Genomic DNA, 27351 nt, shown 5'->3' with positions numbered 1-27351 from the left:
GATGGGCCGCCGCTTTTGCCAGAACTCCTGCAACATCGCGACATCTCCAAATCCGATGAGTCCGGCGGGTTTTAAACCAAGTTTCTGAGAAAGAAAATTAGGTTCTTTGTGGTGTGGGAAAGAAGAAATGAAAGAGAGGGAGAATAAAAAATTTTGATTTTGATTCATGTTTTTATTTATGGGTTTTCTTTCTTTATCACCAAAAGAGGAAGCGTCTCATTTAGGTTAGGACGTGCCGAAAAGAAAAACGTCTCACTTAGACTGGGACAGAAGGAGTAACAATTTGAAATAAATGAGGAAAAAAGATGATCACTTTAAGTTAGCTCCTTTCTCTCAACATATACATGTATTCCCTCTGTCTGAAGATAGTTCAAAACATTTCTTTTGACACAAAATTTAAAAATTGATGTTCTAACGTTAAAGGAGAGAGTAAAATAAGATAGAAGAAAAGAGAGGATTTAGTTTTTTCCAAAGAAAAGGAAAATGACTCAACTAGCGTAGGATAAAGGTAGTACTATTTGTTTTAAAACCCCAATACATGTTGTGAACGTATATGCAAAATTCAGTCCTATTACCCCAATACATGTTGTGAACGTATATGCAAAATTCAGTCCTATTACAAAATACAGAATCAAAACATAGAGGTAGTTTTTATATAACACAGAAGTCATTTTTAGTTCGTATCTAGGTCATTTCAAAAAATTCGTATATAAAATTATAGAAATGACCTAAAATGATCTAAATATAACTTAGTGTTTTCAAAATCCACATTTTCTTCTGCATTATGCAATCAGATATGGTTCAATTTTTTTCACAATCCTATAATATAGCTGAAAAATTCATAATATGATAATAGTATAATTCGAAATAAAAAAGCTGGTTTGATCAAACAATAAGAAAAACATGTCTAGAAAAGCAGACTAATGATGTTGAACATTGCTCATACCATTTCACTTAAAATGATCAAACTGGTCTCCTCCTCCACCACCGCCACCGCCACCGCCGCTACCACGATACGGCCCCACAAAGTAATCCCTCATCTGCGGCATCTCCAAATAGTTGGCAACGTCAACAGCGGGCGGCGAGGGCACATAGCCATCCACCCCGGGCAAGCGAGCCATTTGAGGCGGCGGCGGCTGGTGCGTGGCCTGGCGCGGCGGGGGGCAGCAGTCTTGTTGGGCGCGGTGTTTGTTTATGAAGACAGTGAGGGGCTCGACGTAGCTGCCGAAGCCGAGTCCCTCCATGGCTGAAACGACGTCGTTTGGGGTGACCGTGCGGCGGTACTCGCGGTGGCATCGCTCGTTGGCTTCGTTGGTGATGAAGGAGATGAACTCCGAGACGCATTCTTGGATCGTCTCCTTGGCGTCGTCCGCGACCTTCGCGTGGTCGGGGAGGACGCGCCGCATGATGCGCGTCAGGGTCGCGATCGGCATGTATTGATCGGGATCGCGCTTCATATCTGCGTCTGCATAAAAAAATTGATTTGTTATATTTTTATTTATTTGATGTTGTTGACAAAATAAACAAATTTAGTTTTGATATTAGTAATTTGTACGATGTCAATAATAGAGTTTAAAGTATCTGAATCAATACAAAAATATACTACTAAAACATAAACAATAATATATAAACAATAATGTTAATGTGGAGAAGACAAAAACGATGCTTACATATCATATATGCACGTTTTGAAAGGGTCGTGCTATAATAAAACTAATTTCCCATTCAAATCACAGAACTTTCAATATTGTAAATTATCAATATAAAAACATAATTTATCAATGCAATATGTAAATTTAAATATCAACACAAAGACATAAGTATATCATACTCAAAAAATTCTAAATTTTAGATTAGATATTAATTAACATTTGATCACAACCCCATTTTGAAATAATCATCCCTAACATAAGTAATTATAATGATAGATTAACAAAATGAATTTTTCAATAGTATAAAACAAAGAAACCCCCAATTTGATAGTCAATCCAAAAGGTTGCAAAATAAGAGTGGAATGAAGTTAGTGGAATATAAGACCTATTATTATTTATGGAAGATTCTAACTAAGACTTTTAAATACCAAAATGTGAGTGGAAATAAGTTAATGGAATGTGGGCACTACAAAAAATGGTAAAAGTGAAATATGACAAACTTTTGGGAGTAAACGAAAATAGAAATAAGTGACAAATTTTTATTTTTTAGGGACGGATAGAGTATTATTTTATATCGATTGCTCACGCTAAAGAATGCGGTGCTATAACAGATGCCCTAGTAATTATTTACTCCATCCATCGCATAGAAATAGACTAATTGGGGATGATACGAGTTTTAATGCGTATTTGATAAAGTAAATTATTTACATTGTGGAATAGATGGTGGGGACAACAAATGATAAAGTAAAAGAAAAAGAGATCAGTTTCCATAAATGCAAATAGCCTATTTCTAGGAAATGGATAAAAAAGAAAATTCAGTTATTTCTATGTGATGGAGGGAGTATTTAATAATGGCATATTATTTGTTGACGACGCTAATGATACCCTAATAATTTTTTATTCAAAATTGGTATGTAAATTATTGTATAGAACACAAGGTGTGACTATTCTAATAACTTTCTATTCAGTAATGGCATATAAGTTTTTGTACCTCGCTTGCTCCGACTATTTAGTTTCTCATAAGTTGACCTAATAATGTTTTTGGAGTGACAAATTTATGATAGTAAGGTAAAGATTTTGAATTCACCAATATGAATTAGTTTTGCCAATTCTAAAAATTCACAATTTCGAGTTTATTTTTCTTATATATTGCCTCTAGGTATTCTTATTTGTTGAAACTAAGTACATTTACATAATTAAATTTGTTTCGATCTCTATTTCGAGAATGCAAGTTCATATAGTCATGTATGCTAAATTACAGTTTATAAAATTGGGATGAAGATGATTTTATTCATATTAAAAAAATTCAGCATATATATGTTACCCAAAAAATAACAACTTAACCCATATAACATAAATCAAAATACAAAGGCATTGTATATAAAGGGAAATCAGTTGAAAGACACAGAATAAATCTATTGAGTAGTTTTGATATAACGTTTTGAAAATATAAAAACCCTAATGTGGTTCAATCAAAGTTTCTCTCAAAGAAGAACATCGGTATCTATGTTCCTTGTTTTTCATTTCATGAAATTGCTGTTTGAATTTAAGAGAAATTCAAACGTGATATTCCATAGGCGTATCTACCGAACAAAATAATATTATGAATTTCATACATCCTAACACCACTTAAATAAAATTTTAACAAGTGAAATAATAAATTCCAATGAATTTAAAATAAAATAATAACCAAATAACATAACAAAATATAAATAAAAAGGAATGCGCGCAGAACATACGTCGTCACAAGTTGGATTATTAAAAGGATAAATCCTAAAATGTAATCATGAAAATTGAGCTTATAGGAAGGTCTAGTATGCACATTTGTCAAAATTTTAGGACAGAGAAAGCAAAGTTTTGCACTAAATATACGTACCAGAGTGTGAATTAGAGCTTCCACCTCTCTCCATCTTCAAGTTATAGTTCTTGATTGATTGTATCTTCTTCTTTCTTTCTACTTATGAAACAATTGAGGGAAAACGAGGATTGGTGGTGTTTTTATGTGTGGTGATATAAAGGGACAAATGAGGCAAATTCATTAGTATATCAATTTTGTCAGTAGAAAATGCGTGTATGGTGATATTTATTAGTATTCTTTATATCCGCAATTAAGAGTCTTTGGTTGAGTTCGGTACGGATTTTAAAAAATTAAAAAAAAATGAAGTGAAAAAAGATAATCTGATGTGTGGATCCTATTTTAATTATACTCCCACTTTAAGTAAAACATTTATCATTTAAAAAATGTGTCATATAGAGTGAAACATCCCACAAAAAAAAATGTGTCACTCAGAGTAAGACGATGGAGTATTAGTTTTATAATAAGATGTAAGTTGAATGAATTAGTGGAATATATAACTTATTTACCATTTATAGTAAAAGTAAATCATGACTCTTAATCGCGGACACACTAAAGTGAAAAATCGAGACTCTGGACGAAGAGAGTATTAAATAATGGCATATTTTAGTTTGGATTAATATTGTTCCATACCCAATTTATGGAATTTTTTTAGAAGAATCAAAATCGGGCATGAGCGCAAATTTATTTTCCGTATTAATGATATTAATTGTGATATTTATGACATTATTATCGCGTTTAAGTATTAAATACTATAATAATTTTACTCAAACTCAAAAGACGATTCCCTCGCTCCTAAGGTCCCACACCCCGGTCTGATATAGTAGTGAGAGCGCAAATTTATTTTCTGTATTAATGATATTAATTGTGATATTTATGATATTATTATCGTATATAAGTATTAAATAATATTCCCTCTGTCTCAAGAAAGATGATCCCTTTCATGGGTGGTACTGAATTTTATGTAGTTTTATTTTACTATGTGCTAAGTGAAGAAAATAAAGTTAGAGAGAGTAATGTAGAGATTAATGTGTTTCTATTTTAGTAATGGATCATATTTGTTAAGACAAATAAAAAGGAACGTGGGTCATTTATGTGGGACAGAGTGAGTAAAATACATTTTTCCTAAGGCAATTTCCTCGCTGAGGTCCCACACCTCGGTGTGATATAGTAGTGAGGGGTAAATCACGGTAAATCTCAATTTGTTCCTTAAGACCATGTTTATCAGCAACCCTCCAACCCAACCCAACCATCTACTTTTTCAATATTTAATTCATTTCTATCTCCTTCACATCATCTTCCACATCATTAATATTCACCCAACCCAACCACACATATTTTCATGGTTTATCAATGACCACCCAACCCCACTATTATATATTTATTTTTATATTATTTTTAATACTATTATTATTACATGAAATACTTATTATTATAAAATTATCGAAAAACGCAATAAAGGACAAACTAAAAATTATAAAAATAAACAAATAAAAAATATAAATTACAATCATGGAAATACGAAATTGAAAATACATCATTGGTGCTCATACATAAGATGAAGACTAGACATTCAGTTGCAATTGCCGAATTTTGCCCATATATGCTCTACCAAATCGTTTAGCAGAGCTTTGTGAGCTTCTCTGTTTTGAAGCTGGGCTTTATTTTTCATGTAAGAAGCTAGACTCGCAATCCTATTCATAGAATATATGAAATCATTATTCGCATCTCCATCTTCATTCTCACGACTACTTTGTCCAAGTCGATCTTGAATAAATTCTGCTGGATCACAATAGTTCGAATACGTGCTTCTTTCGTCTTCCACTATCATATTGTGTAAGATTATGCAAGCAATCATTATTTTCCCCATAATATCACGATCCCAAATAAGACATGGACATTTGATAAAAGCAAAACGAGCTTGCAAGACACCAAAAGCTCGCTCAACATCTTTTCGCGCGGACTCTTGATGTTGAGCAAACAACTTGTGCTTCATCGTTTGTGGACCTGGGATAGATTTGACAAATGTCGCCCATTGAGGATATATGCCATCAGTGAGATAATATCCCATATTTTTTTAGTGACCATTTACTATGTAATTGACCTTCGGTGCTCGACCTTCCAAAATATCATCAAAAACAGGAGATTGATCAAGCACGTTAATATCATTTCTCGAACCTGGAGTTCCAAAAAAGGCATGTCATATCCACAGATCTTGAGATGCTACTGCTTCCAAGATGATTGTCGGACTCCCGCTTCTTCCGGCATATTGTCCAGACCATGAAGTGGGACAATTCTTCCATTCCCAATGCATGCAGTCAATACTACCCAACATGCCTGGAAACCCACGTTGTTCTCCAATATGCAGAAGTCTTGCCAAGTCTTCTTCGTTGGGCTTTCGCAAGTACTCATCGCCGAAGTTAGAAATTACACCTTCAACGAACTTGATGAGAGATTTGCGAATGAGTTGTGCGCTCATTCTCAAATATTCATCGTGCAAGTCGGCTGTTGCCCCGTAGGCCAACATCCTCATCGCTGCTGTACATTTCTGAATTGCAGACATACCAAGTCGACCAGTAGCATCACGCTTTTGCACAAAAAAGTTGTCGGTGTCGATGAGCTTATTCATTATTTTTTCGAACAAAGGTTTTCGCATGCGATACCTTGTTCGAAAAAAATCTGGAGGATAGATTGGATCTTCAGCAAAGTACTGCTCGAAAATAGTATCATGACCCTCTTCGCGTTTCCTTTCAATGTATCTCCTTTTAGCTCTAGCCGTAAAGGTTGCAGGCGGTGAAGGCAAGGTTGTTGGCCAAATAGCAATATCCTCGATTAGTTGATCTAATTGCTGATTTTGTTCAACAATTTTTTCTTCACATTCATTGTCTTCAAGCAGATCGAAAGCTTCAAAATTAAAACTTGATGACATTTTTTAGGGAGAGTTGGATCAATAATTGTGAGAAGATTTGTGTGTAATTTTCTTGAAGCATATAGGTAAATATATAGAAGCAATTTGTTGAGCATAGGATTCCACTACTACCATTTGTGAGCACATGGCATAACTTTCTTCATAAGATTCCACTACTACACTTTGTTGAGCATAGGATTCCATACTACCATTTGTCATGTAGTCATACTTTGATTTTCGTGATCACATGGGATGTCATTGGATTCCACCACCAACACTTGTGATATAAATGAGTTGTCATGTAGTCATATTTTGATTTTCGTGATCACATGGGTTGTCATTATACTCCACCACCACTTGTGATATAATTGAGTTGTCATGTAGTCATACTTTGATTTTCGTGATCACATGGGATGTCATTGGATTCCACCACCAACACTTGTGATATAAATGAGTTGTCATGTAGTCATATTTTGATTTTCGTGATCACATGGGTTGTCATTATACTCCACCACCACTTGTGATATAATTGAGTTGTCATGTAGTCATACTTTGATTTTTGTGATCACATGGGATGTCATTGGATTCCACCACCACCACTTGTGATAGAAATGATTTGTCCTATAGTCATACTTTGATTTTCGTGATCACATGGGTTGTCATTGGATTCTTCCACCACTTGTGAGCACAATTCATCTATTCATGCTTTAATTGAAAGTTACATAAGCAACAGAAATTAAAGGTTACATGATAAGCAACAGAAATTAAAGATTACATAATAAGCAACCGTAATTGAAGATTACATACTAAGCAACAGAAGTTGAAATTACATACTAATAAACATACATTTAAAGTACGATCACTTCCCAAACAATTCTGCAATGAGATTGCGTTTCAGATCTTCTTCTTCTGGAGTTAAGTCCCTCCTAGCCATCAGCGGAGTAAGGATAGTTGCCTTGATGTTCCGTTCCTGAATATCACTAGCTGCTTTGAGCTTCCGTTCCTGAATATCACATTCCCTTTCACGCGTGACTCTCATTTCACGCAGTGCTGCAGTGAAATCATTAGGAATTGTATATGATGGTGTTGCAACTTCTTTGCCTTTTCTTTTAGCCTTAGCCTTAGCTTGATCTCTTCCAATAGGACGTTGCAATGTTGAAGAACGACTCTCAGGAGTGGAGTCGATTTGAGGTCCTCCTTCCTCACTAGTCCTCGACCTTTTTGAGCTCCCACGACTTTCTTCAAGACTATCTTCATCCGGCTGGAAACGCGTTGAACTAGTGCTATTCAATTTCAATTCCCACTTGGGATTGAGTCTCATCACCTCCTCAAACACCTTATGGTGAGAAAATTTGCTCTTACCATACAGTTGTTGAGCGGCTTTCTCAATGTCCTCTTTAGACTGGCCACTCGTAGCTCGATCATGCGTTTTTTTGTATGCCCCAACCCATTTTGAGACATTTGCGTTGAGTCGTTTGTAGCGCTGTTTCAATGACTCCAAACTTCTTTCTTCACCAATGCTTGGATTTTCTTTTCTTGTCTGCTCATATAGAAACAGAACATTTTGCCATAGATGGTTACTAGTTTGGTTGGTGCCAACAACTGCATTCGTGCTCACGAAACACCAAGCAGACATTAATGTCATGTCTTCTTGCTCACTCCAACCATGTGGGGTGTTTACAGCATTCTTGGTTTGTGATATGGCTTGGCTTGAATGTTGATTTTGAAATGAACTTTGAAATTGCTCAGAATTCGAAAAATCATCAAAGCTAGGGAAATAATCTTGAGAAGGGTTAATATTTTGGGAAGGGTTGAAGTTTTGGGAATCAGAGAATATAATATCCTCATCATCCTCCATAGCTAGCAACAAGGGAAACTAAAAAATATGAAATTCTACTAAACAATAAGGATTATAGGAGGAGAAAAGATGATATTTTTTTGTGTGCAAAACTATAGCAAATGTGGTCTCTATTTATAGAGGAAGAAAAATTATGAATTTTGGTATAAATTTTATAATTTTTTAATATAATACATTAAAGATATATTAATTATTAAAAATAAAAATATCAGCCAATGAAATTGTGCCATTTGGCACAACCTCATTGGCTGAATGGTGAAATGAGAAGGGAGACCCGTCGGTTGGTTTGAGGAGAGAGAGCGACATGGGTCGAGGAGAGAGAGAGACCCATGTTTAGATTTTTATTTTTTTTTTAATTGTAAAATTACGTGGAGGTCGACTCCAATGACCGATAAAGGTGGTCTAAGGAAAGGGTCATGTACCTGGCGTGCACAAGGAGCCACCACAATGGGTGAATTTTCCATACCGTCGCTGCCGATATTTGAACCTGAGACCTAAGACTCAATTAGCTCCTTAAAAACCAGTTAAGCTACACGTGCAGGCACAATAATAATTTTACATTTTAAAACGAAATTTACCATATTATTATTCTGTTTACCATAATAATATATTATTGTTCAAGCACAATAATAATTTATTTGTTATCAATTAAATAAATAAAGCAATTTGACAGAGAATGATTTGATTTGAGAAAATAGATGTAATAAAGGAATTCCAATGGTAGGATTTCACAACTTTAGTTTATCAAAACATAATTATGATATCTAAATAATGACTTCAGAGTTATTAGGGCGAGTGAGCTAAATACTGTAGTTAATCGAACAACGTGAATTACTAGCATTAAGATTATCAATCTTAGTTAATACCTACTAAAAGTACAATTACACCTGAAAAAATAATTTAAATAGAGATACTTATATGAATTATAAGTGTTGAGATATTTTGTAAGAGTTAATTATAATTTGTTAAAGGACCATAATAGTCTTTTCCCTATTTACTAATTAATATTGAAATTCCACGTGATAAATTGTGACCACTAGATCTTAGAATCTTGTGGTATAGGATTGGTTGTAATTAGTAAATAGGGAATAGTTAGTAACCTAGTAGGACCCAGGAGGTTTGGGTGTAAGGGGATGTGTTATGATGCTAACTTTTATTAAATTGTTTACTTGTTAACTCATTAATACAGTGTAATAAAAGTGTTAGCACGATCACGTTAAAATGTCAATATAAATTTGTGTTCACATTTTAATATACTATGTTGACATTTTAGATATCAATGTCAACACAGAGTATTAAAATATCAACTAAGTTTAGGTTGACATTTCAATGTGATCGTGTTGACATTTCTAATACACCGTGTTGATGAATTAGCAGAGTTAGCAACTTAAGAAAGTTAGTAACGTATTTTATCTTTGTTTGGGCAAGATAATATTTTATATTTATACTTATTTAGTGCGAATTTTCGATCATGTACTCTCCTAAGAGTATTAAGTATACACTTTTTCCGATTTTTTTGTAAGGGTCTTCGGTTTATATTATGTTCGATAAAAAATAATCTAATAATAATTCCTTAAATATTAAGTAGTTCCTTTGTCATTGAAATAATATTTCAATTTGCTATTTTGGAATGTCCACAATTTAAAGTCTAACTTACTTTTTTCACTTTAGGTCGTGGACCTCACACTCCACTAAACTTTTACACTCATATTGTACAATAAAATTAATAATAGTAAATAAAAGTGGGATCTGTATTTCACAATTTTTTTCATCATTTTCCTTTATAATTCTTAAAATCAGTGTTGCCATAAAGTGGACTATAAATCACGGACAGAGTGGGTAAGTAGATAGGAAATAAATTAATAACAATTTTTCGTAATATTCGAAGATGATGTATTGAGAAAATATTTTATGCCTCGTTAATTAATTTGTCAAAAATTTTCAAACAGCTATCTCATGTTCCGAGGACTTTTTAGTTATCTCTACCTTGGAATAATCAAACATATATTACCACTCAAAATTAGCATGCAAAACTTTCTTACAAATTAATTTTGAAGTTATTAACAATAAAAACTAGCTATAACTTTTCATCGATTTATTTGTATTTATATTGTCCCAATTGCTTTCTATTTTGTTGTACAAAATTTTCAAAAACATTAATTATTATTATTATTATTATTATTATAAATTATATATTTGCATATCTCAAACATTATTGAGTAATTCCATAACACTATCTATTTATTCTTATACAGATAAAACTGGACAACATAATTTTTTTTCCCAGAAGTCGGAACTCTACGTTTTTAAAGTTTGAAATGACAAGTTCTTAGATTTTTCAATCTTAGGAATAGTTTTAAATGCTATCATATTTTTTTGAACGTAAGAGTTTTGATTCTTAAATACATGTCACTAGAATAGTTTGGATTTTGAATATTAGTGAATTACATAATTAGCATGTAGACAATATTTAAGATAATCTCCATTGTTTAATATGAAAAATAAATGAAATACAAAGGCACTTACTTGCCCATTTCCTTTTTCTTACTAAACTAGTAGTTCATTTTACATATATAAGTAAAATAAACCTAAAAGGATTTATTCAAAATAATCACTCTTCATGACATCATCTGTATTCACTTTGCATAGTCACAACCAATCCATCTAATTCCACAAAATATTACCACACTAGTGAACACTTGCATGAACTGCAAATAATCAGGTACAACAACAAAGAATGAACCAAGCAAGCTGTCTCTCCATTCATGAATGAAACAGATACACAAATCCTGCTGTACAAAACTCATCTCACCTCTCAGTAATGTGGTCGTTGCACCGGGCTTGGTATCCAATCTCGGAACAGGGATTCTCTGTCTGCTTAAAATCTAAACAGGAAATACAATGACGAGGAAAGACTCACAGTTCCGCCTGGCTCAAAATTGTTGGGCACGGTCACGGTGAATCTCAAATGCTCTTCAACACGAAAGGAACCAGTGGACTCTATGATGTACAATGTGCACAATATCAAGGCCGCCACATGGTCTTCTGGGCAGTCAGGATGCCCTCCCGGTCTTGTGCAAAAGTCATCCGGATCTCCCAGTGCAGGCTTCTTAGAATTTCTTCGAGAGGGTTGAGAATTTCTACTTTGTCACGGATGATTACCCAACCACCAGGCCTTAGAAGCCGGTCCATCTCAACAACAATCACTATGGCCTGCTTGCATCTGAAGATAAATAGAGTGAGGCTAAAGAATTATAGCTAGGAATGGTGATGATAGACCTAAAATCACATGTTGAATAGTGAAGACAAACTCAGAGTTTGATTATGCATGGATTACACCGATTTACATAAGATTGAATGTTCGAAGGATTACACGATGAAATGAGCTCAAAATTACGTGATCCATCAAAGTGGTGGATCAGCTTAACATTATATTTATATATCTAAGCTTAAAAAATTAAAAAGACAACTAAAAGAAATTGCATCAACCTATACTAAGACAGAAGTTGCTTATGAACCCTCCGTCCCATAAAAATATGTGCACTTTCCATTTCCGTCCGTTCCAAAAATATATGGACATTTTCATTTATGAAAAGTTGTCCCCAACTCATTAGCTATATACATCAATTTATTAACAACTTATACCACTATAGCCCATCATTACAACTCATAGAACACTAGTAATAATAATGTGGGTCCAATTATCCACTAACACTACTTTAACTACCCTTCTCCTCCGATCTCTCACTTTACCAATTGTGCACTAATTCTCGTGCCATTTCAAATGCACATATTTTTATTTTTATGGGACGGAGGGAGTATAATTTATGTAAGTGATAAATCTTCGAAAGATCTAGTAGTATCAATCCATTTACCATTCCTGAAGTTCACCTTTTCTAATGAATACACCCTCACATTAAATTACTAATACAACCTTCCTGTGCTACAAATACCCATTTGAGGTTGAGGCAGGCTCCGGCACATCCAGATACGCGGTGCATCGGCCCTAAATAAATTGTAATCGTGATTAATAAATTCAACTCCGGATGAAGTTGGGTGTTATTAAGCCCTAGTTAGCGATAGATGAACCGGAATTTGATTTAATTAGGCTGGATGCACACAAGTTTTATTCTTTTGAGGTTTATACTTGATAAATATTGCACCTATCATCCATTACAATTGCAGAAGTGATGATATCAGCGCAAAGAAGATGAGGAAACCTTAATAACAATATATGGCATACATTCAGAAACACACATTTCAAATGTGCACTAATTCTCGTGCCATTACCAATTGTGCACTAATTCTCGTGCCATTTCAAATGCACATATTTTTATTTTTATGGGACGGAGGGAGTATAATTTATGTAAGTGATAAATCTTCGAAAGATCTAGTAGTATCAATCCATTTACCATTCCTGAAGTTCACCTTTTCTAATGAATACACCCTCACATTAAATTACTAATACAACCTTCCTGTGCTACAAATACCCATTTGAGGTTGAGGCACACTCCGGCACATCCAGATACACGGTGCATCGGCCCTAAATAAATTGTAATCGTGATTAATAAATTCAACTCCGGATGAAGTTGGGTGTTATTAAGCCCTAGTTAGCGATAGATGAACCGGAATTTGATTTAATTAGGCTGGATGCACACAAGTTTTATTCTTTTGAGGTTTATACTTGATAAATATTGCACCTATCATCCATTACAATTGCAGAAGTGATGATATCAGCGCAAAGAAGATGAGGAAACCTTAATAACAATATATGGCATACATTCAGAAACACACATTTCCTATAGTAGCACAATACTAACAAAGATGCCAAAGTAGCTCAGAAATAGGAAGACATGGGAAAAAGGATTTGCCGCGGACCTGTTTTTAAGCCTCGAGAAGAGATGATCAGCATGCAGGAGGTCATAAGATCGAGGATAAGAACCAAAAGATTCACACCAGTCGTGGTACACACCAAGAAGCCCACGCTCAAAAATGATGGGAAGTGTATCCGGTGCATGTACAGGAACCACATTCATAACCCACACATTCTGGTCCGAAAGTGCAGCTGCAAATCTGTAAAAAAGTATTGTAAAAACCACAAGAGTGTGAATCTGGACGATTAATTATTATCGAGTTTGCGAGAATGATGGGACAGACACACGGAGTGTACACCAATAGCCAAATGATTTCCTCTCTTTTAATTTAAAACGATGTTGATATTCACTCCCCTTTTCCTTAATTTAAAATTTCCTTCACAGGTTGTTCGGGTAGGGAGAGTGCTGACCTCTAAGACAGATAGAGTTTCAGAACTATGTAACTACTCTAGCAGCTTACCCTCCACTTATGGCTTTCATGTCCAATATGTTTCTGATGGTTGACCAATCGATATCCATTCCAACTAGATATGACTTGTTCACAATAGATTTCCAGTGCTCACTGTCAGCAGTTAACTTCTCTCTGTTGTTCATCCATTCAGGAAATGTATGAAGCCTCTTTGGCCATTCCGCGGGCCACTCAGCCCCATGTTGTTCAATGGCTTCAGGAACGGTGTGGAGGCAAGTTTTTAATGGAGCATACCTGTATTAATAACGAAAACACACAGATTAACATCGTGTGCATTAATGTATGATGATGGAACACAGGATCTTTCGACTCAAAGCAACACTTCACGTACAGGTAACAGTTTTAAAGAAGGCATTCCTTCAAATAAAAAGTACAGCATTTGCATGTCAGCCATAGTTTCATCTACAAATATGGCATTTTCAGGGACTATAAACCAACGAGATAGTAAAAGAGCGAGGTTTATTTCTTATCTGCTTAGTCATACTAAACAAGCTTAGGCCAGGTTCCCATATAAACTCACACTAGCATCTCAAAAATTAGACATGGTACTGCACTTCCTAATATGTGAGATCACTGTCCTATTAGATTCTTTTGTACTCCCTCCGTCCCAAGGTAGTTGGGGCATTTCTATTGATGATGAGATTTAAGAAATTGATGTGCTAAGTATGAGAGATGATAAAATTTTTGCCAAAAAAGGATTTTGGGACAACCCAAAAAGGAATACGACTCAACTACCTTGAGACGGAGGGAGTACTTGTTATAGAATAAGTATTCTACATCGTTTATGTGTCCCAGTTAGGCTTAACCACTTGTACTATATAACTGTGTTTTTGTAAAATAATGAAAGACATCTAATACCTACTACTTTTCTCTACTATGTCTCTATACTTTCCAACATATCTTTCTATAGTACCAATATGTGTATAGAGTTATTTATATCATTGTACGATTAGTTTTATTCATCTCTTTCCTCATTGCTTTACTATAGTCACAAGACTCATAACCGATGCCACGCCTCCCAGAGGCAGATAGAATGTCAGAAAAATGCTTAGCACACGGCTTCATCAGTGCAGAATCTTTAAAGCCCTAAAGTTGGCATCAGCAGCAATGAACAGAGCTACAACAATGTTTAGGAGGAAGTTTTATATCATGGAAAGTAAAAACCATCCAACTCTGTAGCAGCAGAGATAGAATTGAACACAACTTCTAGAAGCTGATATACGATTAGCTAGAATATTTCCACTCAGTGAAGATCACAGAATAGGGAATAAACTAGATTAGACCAAGGCCATGGCCGTCTTAGTTGCGTTAGTTCCATAAACAGTATGGTGTGCCTGAATCTACATTATTTATCTTGCACATGCTTAAGGTACAAAGATAGAGTAAGATCATTCCATATGTTCCTAGATGTGATATCTGGAGTTGACTAGGGAAGATAGATAAGACAATACATGATAAGAACACGCATTTCAGGTAATTTTAGGTTAGATAACTCAAAGATAGAGGAGTTATCCAACCTACCAAATATTCTTGCAGTTGCACAGTTCTTTCTTCAGTTCTTGTTTTCTTTTAATCCTCAAGTGACTTATTATCCACTAATCTTTCAGGTTTTGTGTTTTAAATCGAAAATGCTGATCTTAACTCTATCACACAGAAAGTGACATATGAGTTGCTCAATCAACTGCCGGACAATGCTGATTTCTGCTGAAACGTGAATGATGCATAAACTTAAGTAAAGGAAGATCATATTTCTCACCATGCAAAATCTGGGTTCTCGTTTTCCTTGCATAGAGGCGGAACTTTCTTCCGTCTCAGTTCATAAATATTATTTTCTTCTGGCATTTGATATATTTTCATGCCTATGTCACTGAGTTCATCAGTTTTATCAGCCAGGATGTTCCAACAAATTGATGGCGTCAATGTGGACAAAGCTGGAAAAAAGGATGAAATTAGAAAAAGCCACATGCTTCAGTCAGAGAGCAGCATAGACGAACTTGCAGGGATCAATAAACTGATATAAAATCATGCTAAGTTGAAATATGGAACTAATTACTCCATATACACAGGATATTCCCCAGTTATATGCATTACAAATAAAAATGAACGAATTCCCACATAAAATTGAAGGGGAGTTACAACAGTTATATTATAGAAAGTTAACGAGCATATTTAGCTAATGCAATCACGATATAAGAAAAGTCACGTAAAATCTGAGGGCATTTCACAAATTTGACATGAAGTGATGGAGCTTGTGAGAAGTGGGAACTAAGAGCAAACCTTCTTCGGCTTCAATACTGCCATGCTTAGTTGACAAAATGAAATACCCTCCGGGCCTTAATATCCTATTCATCTCCAAGATAATCTTGGTCGCACCTGAAATTAGATCATACGAATGTCTACCTGATTCTATGCATAAAATGGTAGAAAACGAAAAAATTTAAGATGACTGGGGAGCTGAGATGGCAGCACAGACCATTTGAATGCCAAGAGATACTGCATTCGCCACAATGAATTGCATCAAAGACTCCACTAGGAAATGGAAGTCTCCGAGTTGCAAGAGGGCTAACAACAGCGGGGAAACCACGCTCGAGAGCAACTTGTGCTAGGTCCACTAAGTCATCTTTCAAGCCAAGTGTAAGAGTCAAAACACCCTTCTCAAGTAGTGAAGCCGTAAAGCTCGAATCTTTACATCCAATATCTAGCACAATGTGAATGTTTTTCCCCAATTCAATGTCTGGCACCATCTAAATCCACCAAATTCCGGAAACCAAAGATGCAAGTATCCATGTTTAAAGGACAAAGATATAGACGGAGTCCAACTCTCATATCAAAGATACATATAAAAATGCAGGAACTTGATTAAGACTTCCTTACACATGTATGAGAACTTAGATTAGTTAAAAGTTCTTTTGCATCAATTGTCGCCACTCACTGGAATAATCAAGACGAACTGTAAAAGTTTTACCCTAGACACATACTATCCCGGACAAATATCAAGCTATATTACATGAAACAGCAAGAACAGCTCACCTCTTCTATCGAATCTAGATAATGCTGAACTCCACCCTTGAATACAGACTGATTCTGCGGGAAAGTGAGATAGTCTCCAGATTCTACCAACCAATCCTGTGTCTTAATATATGCAGCTAATTTTGGATGTTCCACGTTTTTATACAATATCTGCGAGAAATTTACATTTAGCAATCGTACGCTTTCTACACAAAGCAATCAGAGATTAAAAACTGTGCAAGTATATACCTTCCCTTTGCTCTCAGGCCACCTCACGGGAGTCCTATAGCCATCATGAGGGAGGGGGACGAGACACATTACAGCAGATCTCGGACAACTCCTCTCACGATGCCTATAACCCTGCAACCTCCCCGTGGCACTCTCAATGTCGATACAGGGAATGTAGTTATGCTTGCTCCTCGTGTTGCATAACTTCCAAGTGTACCGTTTCTTAGGATCAAACACAGGACCGGATGCCTTCCTATTCACCCTCTGCGAACCTCCACTTTCCTCCTCAGGGGCTTCCTGATCCAAGTCCTCCGCATTGATGAAATTAGCATCTTCTTCCACAGATTCATTGGCATTGGCATCGGCATTGGCAGTAGCAGTGGCATCACCCTCCCCATCACTACCTTCATTACCACCCTTCTCCCCAATCACCTCCTCCTCCTCCACCTCAGATCCTTCATCTTCTCCGGTCTTGCTTTCATCATCCTTTTTCGACAGCTTCGCATCCCCACCACCACCACCATTTTCCGGCTTCTTCACCGGGTTCAACGGGACGGAGCCATTATTGATTTTCTTGCCTTCATCACCCAAATCCAATCCAGACTTAAATCTCTGCTCCACACTATCATTTTTTTCCTTTTTGGGTACTATTTTATCAGAGTGAACTTGGGAATTACTCACCTTCCCATTTGATTTAGCAGAAACCGGCTCAGCAATATCATCAAAAGTCTCCCTTTGAGAAGTCACAGAATAATTGGAAAACACAGACCATACAATTACAAAGCAGAGACCCAATACCACAGTTGCAGACAGCTTCACAAAGAAACCATAGGACTGATAAGAGCGCTTCACTTGGGGCCCAATTCTTCCTATTGCCATTTCACTCTCTCTCTCTCCAAACCCACAAAATTTCTTTCCAAGATTCCAACCTCAGCTTGATGAAGTTATAAGTTTTAGCTAATGATGGGAGAGAGCTGGAATGATTACAACATGACTGAGTTTTAAGTTTTAACTCGAAATGAGTAGAAGTGAAGGAAGATCCAGAAACCCAATTTTCTAACAAAGTTTTAACCCTCTAAATTTTCAATCAAAATTAAGATCTTTACTGAGGGGGTTATGTTGTAATTAACCATCTTCTACGCCTAATATGAAATTTCTGCGTTTTTTACGATATTGTCCTAAAGAATTTGACATACTTGTCATAAAATATTATTTTCTTTTTTCTTTCTTTTATATAGGAAGAGATATTTTATAAAGATTATGAAATATTACTGCTAATTGTTTGTAATGTTGAGATCGTCACCTCAAATAAAAAATCTAAAATTAGGCACTATGCGAATGTGTCCGTCTGCGCCCCATCACCAGTCACCACAATGGTGAATTTTAATGTAGTATATATATTTATTTTATCCCCAAAGTTTATCTCATTTTACCATTTTCATCAATTCCACTAAGTTTGTATCACCTGAAATCTTACTAATAGACATTAAATACATCACCAATCTCATCAATATGAGAGACCCTTATACCATTAGACACATTCATTTAATATAAAGTCAAACAATTTCTTAAAATCTGTGTCAGATCAAATTGAGACAAACTTTGAGGGACAGAGGAAGTATCATTCATCAATTTTAATACTCCCTTTGTCCTAATTATAACTTTAACATTTTTAGCCGGCATGAAATTTTAATAGTCATTAATTAATTTGTTTAGCCGAAAAGATGAAGGGTATGTGTAATTTTTAAATTGAGAAAGAAAGAGTTTTAGATATTTTAATTTAAGAGACAAAAAATGTTTGGTGTATTATTTGAAGAGAAAAAATTCTCTTCATCCCAGAAAGTTTGTTACATTTTTCTATTTTCATTCATCTCATAAAATGTCACATTTCATTTTTTACTATTTTTAATAGTGGACCTCATATTCCACTAATTAATTCTCACTCACATTTTATTACTCCTTCCATCCCTCATAATTTGTCATCATTTGACTCGGTACGAGTTTTAAGAAATGTAATAGAAAGTGGGTTGAAAAAGTTGGTGGCATGTTAGTCCTACTTTTATATATTAGTTTTATAATAAAATGTGAGTGTTAATGAGTTAGTGGAATGTAGGGTCCACTACAAAAAATGGTAAAAGTGAAATGTGACAAATTTTTTATGGACGGGCGAAAAAGGAAATAGGTGACAAATTTTCAGGGACGGAGGGAGTACTATATAACACTAAGAGTAAATGTCAATTTTAGTCCTAAACATAAGACCAAAATACGAATTTGGTCCAAAATATTCACTTTTTAAAAAATAGGTCATTAACAAATGAATATATCGACGAAATAGTCCTTTTTTACGGTTCCGTCAAAAACTAATGGTCAGTGCTAATTGCATAATGGCATGACCGCTAGTTTTTTGATAGAATCGTCAAAATAGGACCACTCTGACAAGGATTTCATTTGTTATGGACCTATTTTTCAAAAAGTGAATGTTTTGGACCAAATTCATATTTTGACCATATGTTTAGGACAAAATTGACTTATACTCTAAAACTAATATATAAAAATAGGACATATATTTTACTAATTTTTTCAACTACTTTCCATTACATTTCATAAAACGCATGCTCGTTCAAAGTGTGACAAAATTTATGGGATTGAGTGAGTAATCTATTATTTTAAAAATAGAAATGTACTCATCTTAATTGGGATAGACCTAAAAAGGAAAGTGTCTTAGCTAAGACAGAGGGAGTACATGCTTGGGGAGTGATCGGTTTTACATACTCCCTAGGTCTGCCATTAGGAGCCTTGGTTTACCATTCTAGTTCATCCGCTATTAGAGTCTCAGTTCATTTTTACAATAAATGTTAGGTAGACCTTACATTCCAGAAACTCATTTTTCACACATTATATTATAAAACTAATACTCCTTACATCCGCCATTAGGAGCATCGATTCTTTCCAGCACATGTTTAAAAAAATGTTAAGAAAAATGAATGTAAAAAAGTTAGTACTATAATAGTCCACACTTGTATATACTCCCTCTGTCCCAAATGAGTATGCACTTTGGTTAGACACAGATCTTAATGCACAATTGGTAAGGAAAGAGAGAAGTAGAATGAAGAATTAGTTAAAGTATTGCTAATGGATAATGGATCTCACCTTATCAGATGGAAAAGAATTTTTAAAATTACAAAGTACATATTCTTGTGAGACAAACTAAAAAAAGAAAGAGTGCATATTCTTGTGGGACGGGGGAGTATTAGTTTTAAGTGAAATATAAGAGAAACGTACATATCATATTTTTTACAACTTTTACCATTACACTACCGGCTCATGATGTGGAGTACACTCTCCAATAATACTACTTACACTACCATTTATCTCTCTCTTACTTTATCAATTATACATTGAAACCTGTGCCGAACCAAATATCCATACTTTTCGAGGAATGATGGAGTATATAAAATTAATTAAAAATATGAATTTTGTTAAAAATAAAAAATTTATATACATATTAAATTCATAATTTTCTCAAATTCATTTTAATTAATAGGAATATTAATTTAGTTTCAATTTTAATATCATATGATCCCTCCCTCCCTCCCTCCCTCCATAGTGTTGGGTCATAGTACTTCATTTTGGGCAGTTCTATTATAGTTGGCACATTTACTTTTTTTTGGCAAAATACAACGTACTAATCTCTCTTTCTTTATTCTTTCTCTTATTTAACTATCTCCTACTACTTTATTATATCTCCTATTTTATTCTCACTTCACTTAACATATTAAACATATATTCTTTAATCTTCATGTCTAAAAGAAATGATCCAATAATAATGAGATGAAGGGAGTACTAAGTAAGGGATGATATCAAAAAAATTAAATATTCATTTAAAAAGGGCACGTGGATTTTTCCTTCCTTGCAAGCTGCTCCTCCCCTTTTTTTTTATCACGCCCCTCCGGGAGTGGGAAAAAATACTGAAATACCAAAAATATTGCACTTACCGTATTGTAAAAATACCAAAAAAAAAATTCTGTGTACCACAATTTTCAACAGGTAACGATATCAATTTTCCTATACCACGATATACCGTGGCTTATCAAATTTTTGATATATACAGTATATTCGGTATACTGATCCTCGATACATATCGAAAACCATGGATATTGATATATTAAACTATAGTACTTATATTATACTCCCTCCGTCCCGGGCTACTCACTCATTTCCTTTTCGGCTCGGAGATTAAGGAATGAGTGTATAGGAAAGTCAAAAATGACGGCTGTAGGTGAAATTTTTTACTAAAAATGGAAAGAGTGCAAGTAACTTGGGACGCCCAAAAAGGAAATAAGTGCGAGTAGTGCGGGACGGAGGGAGTATTATATTATAGAATATTATATTATATTATATTATATTCCCTCTATCCCTCGTTGTCCCATTTTACTATTTTCGTCTGTCACACAAAATTTGTCCCACTTGGAATCTTACCAAAAATAGACATTAAATACACCCTCAATCTTCTCAATGTGGGATCCTTAATCACTACACACCTTCATTCAATACAAAGTCAAACAATTTCTTAAAACCTGCGCCGGGTCAAATTGAGACGAACTTTGGGGGATAGAGGGAGTATTATATTTAATATATTTATATAAAAATAGAATTTAAAAAAAAAAACCTCCAAAACCCTATTTTTAAATATTTAAGTATAAAATAGGTTTTTTCTGTATAATGGTATTACGATACATGATAAGGCTAATTTCATGCATAGGTCTAGGGCTTTAATTCGTGAAATTTCTGGGTCTAACGCACGTTTTAAGCCAGGTGTGCGAAGATTTTTCGCCAGGTCCAGGAAAGGAGGAGGACAGTTGCGTGGACCCATGAAATAGGCGCATGAGTGGACATTATGCGGAAAATTGCTTGACGGAGGAAACCTCGGAGTTGAAGGGTAGAATAGAGATTTCTACGAAGACTCTAGAAGGCTATGTCCGCATCTATAAAAGGGAGAAGCATGCACGTTGGAGGGACCTTCTCGGTTGGAGGCCTCGCTAACAACCTGTAGCCTAGTTCACTTTTCACACACTTGGGTTCATTTCGTGGGGAGATTCAGGGTTCGCACCGGGGTTCATGTTTAGTTTTCTTTGAAGCTATTGTGGATTGTAACACCGTCCTTCTGTGGGCGAAGAAACAATTTAATTTCTGCTTTCATACTTTCCTGATTTCGCCGAGCTTCGCTGTTCGAAGCTCGGAGCTCTATTTGTTTGTTTTGCCGAATATTCTCTAATTTCAATGCAAGTTTGATTTTCTATTACGTTGATTTTCAGAATTTTGGAGTTGGATGCGTTTCACAGTTGTTTTCTGAATTTATGCAGGTTTGCAGTTGGATCTGGGTGATCGAAGTCTGTTTGTGGATAAATCGGAGGGTTGAATTCGCTGGAGTTGTGGAGTTGTTTGTGGTTGTTTGAATTCGGAGTTGATCGGAGCAGATCTGTGAAAACCGGAGTTATGGAGTCGGTTGTGTCTGTTGTTCGGTTCGGATCGCTTAGATCCGGAGTGGATTAAGCATCCGACGTGAATCTGAGCAAGATTGATTTAATTTCATGCCTAGTTTACGTGTTTTCATTTCATTTCGCCTAGTTTACGTAGATCTGATGTATTTCCGGTTCATAGCAAGTTTCCGGCATCCAAATCTTTATATTCTGTTCGAATCTAGATATATGCTATGTTTTCTCCATTTGCGTGTTTGAATCGGTAAGGAAATTGCATGTCGTTGTTAGTTGGAGCATGAGTTTGTTATTTGCAGCTTTAGCCGTACTTGCTATAATTGGAGTCATGGTCCCCGCTGTTTTATTCTCCTTGTCTAGTCTTAATTAGTCAGTCGTCTACTCCATCCAGGAAGCAAAATGTGTCTCTCAGTATTGAAGTCTGATTCTATTACATGTTTTGTGTCCTAGGTCTAGCATTTACATTTCGTGTCTAGGTCTAGAAGTAGTTAAAATTCTCAACCCTTTTGCGTGGCAGCAGCCGCTTGTTTTCAGAGTCTCTAAGCACTTCTTCACGAATCCATCTTCGTGGGATCGACCCCGCTTCCCTATACTAATTTATAGTATTCGGGTTGAGGGATTTAATATTTTTTTGAAGGGGAGTCGAGTGTGTCGAGTGTGTCCAACGACAAAAATACTCCGTGTTCTCTTGAGTTCCTGGACCTGGTGATCCCGTGGATTTAAGGAGCGTGGTGTCTTGACCAAGCACTTGCATTACTCTTCTCTGTGCACACTTGCTTACTCCGTAATACACAAACACACAACGTGTTTTGTGCACTTCAAATGGCGCCGTTGCCGGGGATGGATGGCGTGCTTTGTGTTAAGTGTTCAGAGTCTGTGGTGTAAATAGTTTTGATTTATTTTCTTTCTCTTTTATTTGTAGTTTATGAGCAGAGGCTCAAGATCTACCTACTGGAGCAACTCATCTGGGTGGAAGCACGGCCAGTTAAATTGGCGGGTTAAGGATACAGTCTCTACTGTGACCACCAGATCAGGGTTTACCACGGGAGATCCGTTTCCGAGTGAATTTACTAGCGACGAATCTTGGACGTCGTCAGGACGCGAAGATCCAGAGTCACCACCCGAATCAGAAACAGAGTCAGAAACAGGGGAAGCAGAGGAAGTAGTCATGGCGCACGTAGTAGATCTAGATCCAGAGATCGGCTCGCTCACTGCCCATTTAGATGGAGAAGCAGCCCAAGCCATAGTAATGAACCAGCGCCAGAGGACTATTGAGATCAAGAAAAACGTACTCGGCATCTTGCCAACGTTCTCTGGGCGCAGAAATGAGTGTCCGTATGAGTTCTTAAATGAATTCAGTAAGTTGTGTGGAATTCAGAAAAGGCCGAATGAAACAACAGAGGAGGATTATCGCCTACGGGCAATTCCGTTTACCTTGAAAGGGGAAGCTAATACGTGGTTATTGAGGTTGCCCTCGGATTCTATCCGCACATGGAGGGACTTCAAGTTGGAATTCTTAGATTATTTCTTCTCATCTAACAAGACGAATGCACTGAAAAAAGAAATACTACAGTGTAAGCAGGATTACGATGAATCTCTGAGTCAGTATTGGTCGAGATTCAAGGGGTTGTTGGATGCGTGCTCGAACCACCGAATGATAGAGGCAGAAACCTACTCTTTGTTTTACGAAGGGGCAACTCCTGAGTCAAAGGACTTAATGAATTCCTCGAGTGGGGGGAATTTCACAAGAAAAAAGGGGAAGTGAAGCAAGAGAAATCCTGGGGAAGTTGATTGACGCTAAGAAGGCGTACGATAACCCTAGGAATGCAGTGAGAAGAGGATCGGTGCATGCCATAAGAGAATAAGAAGATGATAAAGTAGAAGCGAGGATTGACAGGCTCGAGAAGGCTCTTTTGAACGCGATTGAAAAGACAATTCCACAAGCTTCACAAGGAAAGGATAAATCTTCTGGTCAAGGAGATAATCAAATTCAGCAATATTACGGGACCCAGGAAGGAGATTATCAGGCCCAGGTCAATGCAATGGGTAGTTGGAATCCCGATGGGAGCTGGAATCCAGGGAGACAGAGAGATGCGCCCTGGAGAAACCATCCAAATTTCAGATGGACTGACAATGAGCAGAATCAGCCAGCACCACAACAAAGTCAGCAGTTTGCACCTCAGCCCGAGAGACAATGTAACTAGTCAGGAAGGAATCATGAGGGGCAGGGCAACTGGATCAATCGGAACCAAGGAGACCACTCGAACTGGGGAAACAGAAATCAGAACAATCAAGGGAACTCTTATGTACCACCACACCAAAGGAATTTTCAAAACAATTACCAGGGTCAAGGAAATCAATACAACAACTCTTCAGGAGGTCAAGGAAACGCTCGTCAGGGTCAAACGAGTGGACCGACTCTGAGTATAGGGCCAGGGCCCAGCCAGCCACCAAAGCCACCAAAGAGTATCGATGATATGGTGCTCGATCTCGTCAGTTCTCAACAACATATGCAAAACAACCTACAATCGAACAATGACGTCGTGCACAAGCTTCGAGACGCTCAACAGGAGCAGAAGGCAGCAATGGATATGCTGGCCAAACAATTATCCCAGATAGCCACTTCTTTAAGTGATATGAGGGGGAATGAAGGAAAGATTCCCGCCTCGGTAAGGCCACCGGATAGAGCGAATATAAGTCAGATTACTTTGAGATCCGGGAGGGGATATGATGGGTCATTGGTAAGAATGAAGGAAGCGACAGACCCCAAGGAAGGCAAAAAGGAAGAGGATACAATTCCTAGGTCTAGGACCTTGGAGGGAGAAAATTCCTTGGTCAAGGATGACCTTAAGACAGGAGATTTGGAGAAACCTCTGCCTAGGTCAACTGAACCATTCTTCCTCGATCCAGAGCCAGCATTGAGAAGTAAGGCAGTAGGGGAAGAAATCGGAGAATTCTCAGTTGAAAGCTCTATCGGAGCAGGGAAGCGACTGAAGCCTTTCCCAAGCCGAGGGGAAGCCAAGAAGAAGAAGGAAGAGCCGGTGGATTTCATGGATATTTTTGGGAAATTGGAGATTAATCTACCACTCTTACAGGCTTTGAAATTGCCGGTGTTTAGCAAGTTCATCAAGGAATTTATAGCTGGGAAGGCTAGACCCAGTGGGAAAATTTTGATAGGCGAGAGCGTCTCTGCAGTGATTCAAAAGCGGAGGATGCCTTCGAAATGCAATGATCCAAGTATGTTTACCTTACCCGTCTCTATTGGTGATGTAAAAATCGAGCATGTTATGTGTGATTTAGGTGCATCCATAAATGTGTTACCACTGTCTATATACAAGAAGTTAGTAGGTGTAGGCATGGTGGACACCAAAGTTGTGATCCAATTGGCAGACAGGTCATGCATTTGTCCTGAAGGAGTGCTTGAGAATGTAATAATAAAGGTACATGACTTCTTGTACCCAGCTGATTTCCATGTGATTAGAATGAGTGATAATGAGTCTGTAGAGTCTGGCGGCGTACTACTAGGGAGACCCTTCCTGCGTACCGCTAAGACCATCATTGATGTTTTTGATGGTACCATCTGCCTTGATTATAATGGGGAGAAATATACATTCAGCATTGGTGAGGCAATGAAAAAACCTCTTGACGTTGAAAATTTGCATGCTGTAGTTGTTATTAACCCCTTGGTCCATGAATATCTTGAGACAGAGTTAATGCAGGAACAGATCGAGAATTCCGAGATGAGTCATGCCATTGATAGAGAAGTAGCTAGTTGGTGTCAAGAAATGAACACGAGTGAGTTATCAGACGATGAGCTAGCTGAAGCGATTCTGGAATTCTGTACGAACTCGGAGCTAGCTCGATCAAGGAAGACATTTTATGTGGCGAGCATGGACAGTTCTACTGGGTCTAAGAAGGGAATAGCAATTGAGTCGACAGAGAAAAACCCCTTGCCCCAGGAAAAAGATGTTCCCAAGAAAGAATTGAAGACGCTTCCACCTGGGCTCAAGTATGCGTATCTGGAGGGGAATGAAAATTTCCCGGTGATTATTAACAGCAGCTTGACCGAGGGACAAGAAGAGGAACTGCTGAAGGTAATTCGGAGGAACAAGAAGGCTATTGGGTGGACACTCTCTGACTTGGTTGGAATCAGTCCAGATATGTGCATGCATCACATTCGCCTAGAAGAAGGAGCAAAAGCGTGTAGGGACCCGCAACGCAAATTAAATCCGAACATGAGGGAAGAAGTGCTGAAGGAAGTATTGAAGTTGCTATCCCTAGGAATCATATATTCCATACCAGACAGTGAATGGGTTAGTCCAGTACATATGGTACCAAAGAAGTCAGGAATACAGGTGGTCAAGAACGATACAAATGAGTTGGTCCCCACTCGACTTGTTACTGGGTGGAGGATGTGTATTGACTACCGGAAGCTGAACGAGGCTACTAGGAAGGATCACTTCCCATTACCTTTCATTGACCAGATGTTGGAAAGATTGGCGGGAAAGCAATATTTCTGTTTTCTGGATGGATATAGTGGGTATTTTCAAATCTATGTGGATCCCGAAGACCAGGAGAAGACAACTTTCACGTGTCCCTTTGGAACGTACGCTTACAGAAGGATGCCGTTTGGTCTGTGCAATGCGCCAGACACTTTTCAGCGGTGTATGATGAGTATCTTCTCGGATCTTCTGGTGGATTGCATCGAGATTTTTATGGATGATTTCACTGTGTACAGGAATTCATTTGACTCATGTTTGGCGAGCTTGGACTTAGTGCTGAGAAGATGCCAGGAGAAGCATTTGGTTTTGAATTTCGAGAAATGCCACTTTATGGTCCCTGAGGGAATTGTCCTAGGGCATGTGGTATCGGAAAGAGGCATACAGGTAGATCAAGCAAAAATCGATGTTATCTCAAAACTGCCTTACCCGACGAATCAAAAAGAAGTGAGAGGATTCCTACGGCACGCAGGATTTTATAGGAGGTTTATAAAGGATTTCGCA

At 36.9% G+C, this 27351-nt stretch overlaps 3 protein-coding genes and 1 pseudogene across 3 annotated transcripts; all 4 read right to left on the bottom strand.

Annotated features, from left to right (window-relative positions):
• Window positions 1-950: 950 nt before the first annotated feature.
• LOC121764178 (nuclear transcription factor Y subunit B-9-like) lies at window positions 951-1457 on the bottom strand. The gene has a single exon (XM_042160235.1). It carries the CDS (start codon window positions 1455-1457, stop codon window positions 951-953), a length of 507 nt encoding a protein of 168 aa, XP_042016169.1.
• Window positions 1458-5080: 3623 nt separating this feature from the next.
• LOC121764177 lies at window positions 5081-6436 on the bottom strand (annotated as a pseudogene).
• Window positions 6437-7274: 838 nt separating this feature from the next.
• LOC121764176 (glutathione S-transferase T3-like) lies at window positions 7275-8273 on the bottom strand. The gene has a single exon (XM_042160233.1). It carries the CDS (start codon window positions 8271-8273, stop codon window positions 7275-7277), a length of 999 nt encoding a protein of 332 aa, XP_042016167.1.
• Window positions 8274-10851: 2578 nt separating this feature from the next.
• Window positions 10852-17932, bottom strand: LOC121766114 (probable methyltransferase PMT28). The gene is made up of 8 exons (XM_042162455.1): window positions 16875-17932; window positions 16647-16796; window positions 16090-16360; window positions 15894-15989; window positions 15373-15547; window positions 13608-13850; window positions 13152-13346; window positions 10852-11496 (listed from the first exon to the last, which is right to left on the bottom strand). The coding sequence occupies exons 1-8, from the start codon at window positions 17730-17732 to the stop codon at window positions 11298-11300; spliced, it is 2187 nt and encodes a 728-aa protein (XP_042018389.1). The 5' UTR covers window positions 17733-17932; the 3' UTR covers window positions 10852-11297.
• Between the last annotated feature and the right edge of the window lie 9419 nt (window positions 17933-27351).

Source organism: Salvia splendens, chromosome 14 (assembly GCF_004379255.2).
Source record: "Salvia splendens isolate huo1 chromosome 14, SspV2, whole genome shotgun sequence".
NCBI classification, from domain to species: Eukaryota; Viridiplantae; Streptophyta; class Magnoliopsida; order Lamiales; family Lamiaceae; genus Salvia; species Salvia splendens.
Note: the sequence above shows the minus strand (reverse complement) of the source record. Positions and strands in the feature narration are given on the sequence as shown.